Below are 8,974 nucleotides of genomic sequence, written 5' to 3'. Positions count from 1 at the left end.
GGGGTCTAGCTTTTGCTCAGGCTGGTCTCTATCTCGTGAGCTCAGGCAATCCACCTGCCTGCCTTGGCCTCTGAGAGTGCTTTGATTACAGGCGTGAGCCACTGTGCCCAGCCAGTTTTATTTTTTAAAGTCAGTAAGAGCCACAGAAAGTGTGATGGTGCCCAAACAGGCCATCAAGGGTTTCCCAAACCAAGTCTAACGGGATCCTCTTTACTGGAATCTAGGCAAAGAGCAGGACCATTCTCAGCGTTAGGGCATTCATAGAGAGGGGATGTATCTGAATGGGGGGATGATTTGGCCAATAAATCGCCACATTAACAGTAACACTGCAAAATTTTCAGATTTAGAGGCTCTGGTGAAAAATTAAACCAGTGGCAATTTTCAAAGCTTGTAGCATTTGTGACCGGGCACTTCAGCACCTAGAGCCTGGACAGCTCCATAGGCCTCTGCTGGGGACCTAACTCCAATCAATCTGCTCAGCCCGACTGTCAACGCAGCCAGACTCATTAGAGATTTACTGAAAATCTTCCAAGACTTCCCTTTAAAAAACAAAACGACTTCCACATTTAATGGTTTATCTGAAAGAACATACGCAAGAAATTAGGAGAACTAAATTAAATTTATTAATAGGAGAGCTTGATGGTGCTTAATTCCAGAGACCAGAGCTCTCTTGACGAAACAGTAAAGAGAAATAGTAAGGATATAGTCCCAAACATAACTTCACCATCCTTGAATTTCTACAAGTTCTTTACCTGTCCTTGAGAAATGGGTGAAATTGAAAACCATCAAAACAATTGGACTTCTTAAAAATTGGATCGTATGAGCGAAAGGTGTTTATGAGAAGTCGATGACTCCGGATCTTATCATCCACAAGGACAGACAGCACAGAATAGTTAATATGTTCCTTGAGGGACTTCGATGCTGACGTCTTTTTCTGATACCCGATCATTACGTGACTGAAAAAAAAAAAAAAAGGAAGTCATTTCATGAATAAAAATCGGAGCACAACAGTGCAACAAAATATTCTGTCCTTAAAGGCAATAGGCAGACAGATGTTGACAAAGAGGGCTCTCCTAAAACCAGGTTCGGATAGATTTTTGCTAACTGCACTTATAAATACAAGCAGAAGGCCGGTTACTGACAGCAGCAGAAGCCGCAGCTTCAGACGCAGCCAGCGGGACCTCAGAGCAGGGAAGGCGCCGCCGACTCTCGAAGCTGCCTGAACTGCGGCTCGCAAGGAGGGCACCCACCCCGGCCTTCTCCCCTTCTGCCCTTCCCTTCTTCTCCGACTCTTCCTCTTTTCCTTAACCATCTCTTCTCTCTCCCGGAGCACTGGCAGCCACTTTGCTCCCCCCTCCGCATTTTAGCCTGTCGCCTCCTCTTTTCATTTTTGAACATCTCTCTCCTCGCTTCTGCTCTCGGCGTCACGCTCCCTCCTAGTTCTGTGCGTCTACAAACTTTTGAACGGAATATAGCTGCAGCAAACAAGTCCCCCAGCTCCTCCTGAAGCTCCTGCTCGTTCCTGCGGCTTCTTCTCAGGCACCCACGCAGACGGTGATGCCTCTCGGGCTGTGACTCCGGCGCAGAAACTTGAAGGAGCCCCTTGCCCGCCGTCCTCCTTGGCAGCAGACCCCCTCCTGGCAGCGATAAGAGTTGAATGGTAAGGGAAACACACCTTCCGAACCAAACGACTCCCCTGACCACCGATGCCGTCACGGCATCCGCACCAGGATGCGAGTTAGCCTTCCTGCGCACCAGGTTTGGCTAGTTACGGAGTGCTGAGTCTATACAAATATAATTTTTTCTAAGTATAGCAAGCGAGAAGTGGCAGGGCGCGCGGCCGCCATCACTCAGAGGTACACCGGGGGCTGGAGCTTGACTCCGTACTTCCCCCCGAGCTTCGGGAGTTTTTTTTTGGGGGGGTGGTGGAGGGTGCAAGGCCAGGGGCGTCCTCACAGCCGTGTGCTCTCTTGGCCGTCTTGCGCAGAACGACCATGTGTAGCGGCGCGAGGTTGGCCCTGCTGATCTACGGGCTGATACTGCACAGCAGCGTCTCCTGCTCACCTGCCGCCGCCGGGCTCCGGTTTCCCGGGATCAGGTAGGTGCCGGCCGTCCGGGGCGAGCCGGCGCTGGGGCTTCCTCTCCACGAACACCTCCTCACGGTCTGCGCCCGCAGTTCCCCGGGTCCAGACTACTAGCGACGTCCCCTACGCCCCCAGGGCGGCTCTGCCAGCCTGGGCCGGGCGGTGGGTCCGGGAGGGGAGCTAAGCCGGAGGGTCTGGCCGGCTCCGCCGCGGCTCGACGCCCCTCCCCCAGCCCTGGGCAGCGCGGTGGCCCGAGCCGAGAGACGGAGCTTCAGGCTGGGGGAGAAACCTCCCCTCCCCCAGCCTGGCCCGAGGTAGGTGGGCAGAGCAGGGCCCCAGCTTGGTTCTTTTACTTATTCTTTGGATGAGTTAGGAGAAGTTTAGCTTTGTAGCCAGGTCGGGGGCTGAGCGTGAAGCTCCTTCGCACTTGGCTTTGTTGTAGCTAGTACTGGACTATGGGGCGGGGTCTCCCTGTCTCTCCTCCGCCCTTCCCCTTCACCTCATTCGAAGTCTTTCCCTTGAAGAGCTTCCTTCCAAGTGGTCTGGGTTGCAACTGTATATGGAGTCCCTGATTTCCTTGGGGGTGTAGGGTGTTGGCCCGGCACGATTGAGGAAAAGCGACTTGACAGAAGACAATACCAGGGAGGGAGAAAAACAGATGCAAGGAGCAAAAGGAAAGAAAGCCGGCAGGCAGGCCGGCCCGGGAGGACAGCCCTGCCCGCACGGGAGGGGAGACGCCGGGCTTCTTTCTTAACCCCTGATTTCTAACCGGTCCGCGCTGCCTGGGTTCCTGGGGCAGCCCCAGAGTCGCCGGCCTGCGTGCAGGACGGTGGAAGCGACCTGGGCAGTGCAGCGTGCGCCGCGGCGCCGGGGCAGCGAGGAGCGCGCGTTCTGTTCTCCAGGCTGATCCTACCAGCCGTGCCCAAGAACGTTTGTGTTTAGGGGGCCGCTGACCACGAATGTGGCCGGAGCGATGGGCTCTGGCTTCTGTAATAGGATTCCTCCAGCTGGGCTCGGAGCAGGGCAGAAGCCAGACAGACCCGGGGTTCAGGGTACCTGGGCCAGGGCTGAGGCTCGTCGCCAAAGAAAGGCTGGGTGCGGAGAGTGCCGAGGGGCGTGCTGGTCTTGCCCGGTCTCTCCAAAGATGGGGACAGGCCAGCGAAGTAACGAAGTAGGACTCTAACCTCGCCTAAAGAGTGCTACTTGCCTTGGCTGCATGCCAAGCCTCCCCAGGGGTCCAAAGGGAGAAAGGTTTGTGTTTTAACCCACCCCTACACGTCTTACTTCACGGATGGAGGCAGGAGAAGGCGCCTGTGAGGTCGCCGAGTGCCCGCGCTGGCTCTTAGTCTCCTGTTGACCCCTTCTCTGCGCTCCAGGGTTGAAATGGGGCCCCGCTATTGACAACAGATTAGCGCGAACTGTTTATTTAGTGGATTTTAAAAGCCTCCTCATTTCACCCCTAGCTATTTCCAAATTCCCGTGTGGCTGGCACTTTCCCCGGGCGAGAGGCACAGGAGGGCGTGGATACAACCCTTGTGAACCGCCGCCAAATTGGCTAAGTTTAGGGGCATCTATTATTCATGTTCCTGCCAGATCCTCTCCTGCCCAAAATAGACGCTGGAGGTTCTCCGTGACCTACATCTGCGCTGGGAAGGGCTCCCCTGGGTTTGGAGGCTGGGATGGGGGGTGGCTGCTGGAGGTGATCGCTGCACACCCCCACCAAGCCATCCTCTCGCTGGCACCCGAGGCCTCCCAGTTCGGGTCTTCGTGTCGGTCAGCGAAGTCTCCCCTAGGGCTTTCTCTTCCCTGCCCCTTGCTACTTTGGGGGAGATTCGGGCGCCAGGAGGGGAAGGGGCGGTCCTTTTCATTGGCCAGGTGAGTGCGGTCCTCTGAGACGCTCGGGTTTCCTGTTGCTCGTTGAGATCGCGATGCCCCTGAGCGACCTTTTATCCGCAAAAGAAGGGTTGGATGAGTGTCTTGGCAAGCTAGCAATTTCTGTTCCCTCCTCCTTTCCTCCGCCCCTGCCCCTGTCCAGGAGGAAAGGACCGTTCTCCCTGGGGGAGCTTTGTGAAGAAGGAAAATCATTGCAGCCCCTTTTTTTGGGTCCTTGCAGAGTTGGGGAGGGACTTATACTAAACACTCCTTCTGTCCGCGGCTACCCGGCAGGCCGGAGGACGAGGCTTACGACCAGGACGGAAACCCGCTGCAGGACTTCTACGACCCGGACCCGCCGGCCGCAGGGAGCCCCGCCTCCGCGCTGCAGGACGCCTACGCGCTGTACTACCCGGCTCAAAGGAGGTACCACCCGGGGTTGGCGCCCGGGGACTGCGGGGGCGGGAAGGGCAGCGTGGTGGCCCGCTGAGCAGGTGCTTCCTTTATTCTTTCCTCATAAAGTCCTTAAGCCTTTCTTCTCCCTAGACAGATCCTGTGGGAGCGACAGAAAATTAGTAGCGGGCGGGTCTCTGTGGACCTGAGGGCCGCATGGGGACTGAATGGTGCGTGGCTCAGTGAGTGGAATCAGGAGCCCAGATCCCACATCTGCCGTTCCCCCAGAGGCCAGGACTAACTCGCAAGCCTAGCAGTCACCCTTGGGAACATCCCAAGGGAGTTAATAGCGAGTTCTGTAGCTCTAGGGGTTTCCCCTAGCCTTCCAGAACGCGGAGGGGTGCGCATGCCCTGCAGGGGCGTCTCGGCCACTTGGCGGCAGACGCAGTGACTCTGGGACGCTTTTGCCTCCTGGTTAGAGATATGGCTCTTGGGATCCTTAATGAGGCCTACCGCAAAGTGCTGGACCAGCTGTCGGCCAGGAAGTACCTGCAGTCGCTGGTGGCCAAGGGCGTAGGGTAAGAGTTTGTGAAAGAGTTAACTGGCGCCGGGCCGTGCGCGCGCCTGGAGGGGTGTCTGTGCGGGGCGCGCGCGCAGGGAGGGCGGCGAGGCTTCCAGGTCTCCGGGGCGAGTCTGGGCTGCGGTGAGCCTGGGTACCGCCGCAAGTCGCAAGCGGGAATTTTGAAGTGCAACCTTAAATTTGGCCGGAGAGCTGAGGATCTGGGGAGAGGGGAAGAAGGCAGGAGACTGGCGGAGTTTGATTCGTTAGGATAAAGAGAACGCTAACAGCTCCCCACCCTCCCAGTCATTCAGAACCTTCAAGCTTCCCGGAGGAATTGCTATGATTTCCTCTGAGCTTGCCTTTTTTGGTGGGAGGGGTGGCTACATTTACTGAAAATCGAAATTGAAATAAACAAATCACCAAATTTGGACACTTAGGGAAACAAATAGTTCTTGCTCACGCCACACCAACCCAGAGCACAGGGCTTGCGAGAAACGTATCTCAGCAGAAGGCAACATTTTAATAAAGCCCATGGGAAAACAGATTACATTTTCGCAATGAATAATTCATGCGGTGAAAAATATTGCCTACAGCCTGTCGACTTATATTATTATCACGTTTTTCAACTTAGCGTGCGGAAGGGGAGGGGTGCTAATGTGTGAGTATGATTTAAAGATCGCTGCAAACTCCGCGGCGGCAGCCAATGTGGCATCAGGGCCCGTGGTTATATTCTCTGTACGTCGGGATGGAGAGATACGGTTAGGGCAATTTAGCGCAAACGCACGGATGGTCCAATCTCAAAGGATAGCGTTTGGAGAAAGGTTAGACTTAAATCGCCTGCCGTTCGCCTGGCTCTCTTCACGGGCCGCTTCTGTAAGGACCTGGTGCCAGGAAATCCTGGGCTGGAGGGAGGAGCTGAGGGTTCCAGCTCAGCCCTCCCCACGGCCACATCCTGGCAGAGGGAGGGGCGCGGTCGGCAGCGCACGCTCGGCGCTCTTCTGCAGGACGCCCGCGTGGGGTGGGGCCCGCCTGCTCCCAGCAGCTATTGAACTTGTGTCTTCCGCCCCGCCACCCTCTCCCGACCCCTCTCTTTGCAGTGGGAGTCTAAGCCGCGGCGCGGAGGACGACTCGGAGCCGCTCTCCAAACGCCACTCCGACGGAATCTTTACGGACAGCTACAGTCGCTACAGGAAACAAATGGCTGTCAAGAAATACTTGGCTGCTGTCCTAGGGAAAAGGTATAAACAAAGGGTTAAAAACAAAGGACGCAGAATAGCGTATTTGTAGCGATGAGTTACCAGTTACCCTGTGTATACAACCCTGACAGTGAAAAGTCGTTTTCCAAACTGAACAGTCATCGCTCGTGTGTCCTATCCAAACATGTATGTATGTATGAAGTAAAGCCATTAAATGGATATTTTGATAATAATATTGTTTTTCTTTTTACAAAGCACTAGAGAATGCACAGATATACTTTGTGGACCAATTATTGATATATATATTATAAATATATAAAAAGAGTGTATATATATATAAGTATAATAGAGAGCAGTTCAAATCAAGTGTGCACAAGGATTAAAAATTCGCCTGAGCTGTTTATGTTTTTATATAAAATAAATAGAAAATAGACAATCATTGTTTTGAATATTACTCCTATTTTTGTAAACTGGAATTCAAAGGATAGTATTTTTATCCACGACAGGTCTGAAGATGTTAATACTGACCCTTTGCTACTGTACATAAACAAAGACGCCCTGCTCTGGGGAGATTTTGAAGTAATGATTTGGAGACTTGCTGACGGCATTCTTTCCCAGTGAGTCTTTGGGGCAGGCTGATTCAATCCCAGCCTAATTTAACTGGGCACTGTCCCCCTGGTTGGGTGGCAATTTCAATACTTCTGCTTTCTTTGATCTACTTTTACGTGTACTTGTTTTCACTTCAGACTCTCAGCCCAGAAGAAAATTCTCCTGATAAAACAACAGCTCAATCCAAATTGCGCTTCTCCCCAGAATTCTCACCCTTCCCTGGGGGAAGAGTTGAGAATTGTACAGAATAGGGAAGCTTGGATAGAAAGCTCTCTTTTCTGTACTTCCTGATTTGTCAGGGAACCTAATATTCCAATATTAAGGCAATTGGAAAAAAAAATGAAGGAAAAGAGATGTATTGGAAAAGGCAGAGCATAGGGCAGTGGGGCGAGGGGAGGACCCTGGAGAGGGACTGGTCTGAGGCTGCCCTGGGTCTGGGAAGCTGAGGGCAAGTTCAGTCCCACCTGGTCCACCGCCTGACTGCCTTTGGGCGCTTGGTGTTGGAAATGGATGCAAAGTACAATGTGTTTTTCTCCAGTGCTGTCCATGCTACTCATCTTGTGAAATGGCCAGGATCCTCCCTTTGAACCCTCCTCTGGAGGAGCTAGTAGCCCTTTCCTTTGTGGTTTTCTGGAGACTCCTCTTTCCTGCCCTCCTGCGCTGTTTAAATACTGTTTACCGTTTTTTCATTCACTTCCCTTAAACTTGTGAATACTTGTCACTTTTTTCCCTTCCGTTGTTTGGTGCAAGCACTTATTGTAAAATTTATGAACCCCTGTGTAGCTACTAAGTAATTATGCACTGAATATGAACTTTTGTTTCTTGTTTATTGAGTTTGTAGGTAAAATGTATTTTTCTACAGTATGGCTTATTGCTTAGTAAAATTGATTTCATAAAACCAACCTTTGTCATATTAGAATGTGTAGTGTTCACATGTTGCTCAGTTTTGCTGATAAATCATTTGAGCCTCTTCTTCATATGTATGAGTACTATCTTAGGTCTGTGATCAAGAGTGAGGTAAGCAAGCTCCAGCAGACCCTGAGAACCTACCCTTGTATTCTTTCTTGGCTAAAGAAAGCATGCCTGTTTCCTGTCAACTCCTTGAACATATAGAGTAATCTTTATAAATAAAAGAACCTTCACACAGCAACCAGATCAAGCAGCAACAAACCAGCCAGCCAGCCAGTCTCCCCAATTTCAAGCATAGGTCTTTTGTAGAAAAAAAGAAAATAGAAAAAAGAAAAGAAGAAGAAAAAAATTAAACATTAGCTTGTAACGTTTAAAAGACCTTTCTTCTTCCTTTATGGATTTGATCAGTATGAAGTCATAAATCAAAGAAAACAGAATTGGATTTGCATTCCCAGGTGGGATGGATGCTGCCAGGAGATCACATTGCAAACAGTGAAAACAGAGGCATTCGATCTATGCCTGAGTCCTGAGCACAGGATCAATCTTTCTTTAATTCTGCAGTCTCCTCAGGCAATGTGACACGGGATGCGGTTTGCAGCTTTAGTGCCTTTCTTCGCCTTTTAAATCGCCACGAATCACAGATGGCTATTTAGTGGCCCTACGATGCTGCAACACATCAGCTTGCATTTAGTCTTAATTATTCGTTTCTTGGATAATGGGCAGAGTTTTCTGTATTTGTGTCAGCTGTTAGTGGTAAAATAGGGTTCTAGTTCACCTTTTATTTATGAAGTCTAATTTAGTGTTCCCGTGGCTAGTTGCAAGCATTTTACAGTGATCACCCAGTTTAATCTTTTGTATACTTTTTAGAAATGCCAAGAGCCTTACTAAACTGGAGCAGATTTATGATATAGTGATCATTTAGGTAGATGTTAGTCTTGAAGCTCTTATTTTGTGTTCAGCTGATTATAAAAACATCTTAACCAAGTATTACACACTTGATATCTATAACTAGGTCTTTGATAACTGTTATATAAAGTGTGTAAAATTTGTATGAATAAATTTTTGTAAACAATGCAACTTGGTCTAATGTTTGGAGAAAAAAAGACATTCAGGAAATAACTACTTTAAAATCTCTTAAAGTATTCTATTTCTTTAGCAACCATAAGATCTTTCACGTCTGGAATATATATCTCAGCTTCCATATATTTTCATAAATTGTACTTTAATATCTGCTTGATGGGTTACTTGAGTCAACTAAAAACTTAAAGTAGCTACTCAGATGAAGATGCCTAAGAAGATTTTAAGCTCATAAATAGGCGTGGATGCTGGAACATTTATAAGATGCATAA

At 50.4% G+C, this 8,974-nt stretch overlaps 1 protein-coding gene across 1 annotated transcript; it reads left to right on the top strand.

The window, feature by feature from the left end:
* Positions 1–1,052: 1,052 nt before the first annotated feature.
* On the top strand, positions 1,053–8,702 carry ADCYAP1 (adenylate cyclase activating polypeptide 1). The gene is given in 8 exon segments (XM_053571953.1): positions 1,053–1,167; positions 1,368–1,469; positions 1,472–1,546; positions 1,549–1,660; positions 1,988–2,098; positions 4,251–4,382; positions 4,829–4,927; positions 6,009–8,702. Coding segments are annotated over 8 exon segments (936 nt in total). The 3' UTR covers positions 6,199–8,702.
* The last annotated feature ends 272 nt before the right edge of the window (positions 8,703–8,974 follow it).

Source organism: Nycticebus coucang, chromosome 19 (genome assembly GCF_027406575.1).
Source record: "Nycticebus coucang isolate mNycCou1 chromosome 19, mNycCou1.pri, whole genome shotgun sequence".
Classification (NCBI taxonomy): Eukaryota; Metazoa; Chordata; class Mammalia; order Primates; family Lorisidae; genus Nycticebus; species Nycticebus coucang.
The sequence above is the reverse complement of the archived record's forward strand: the minus strand, read 5'-3'. Positions and strand labels throughout refer to the sequence as shown.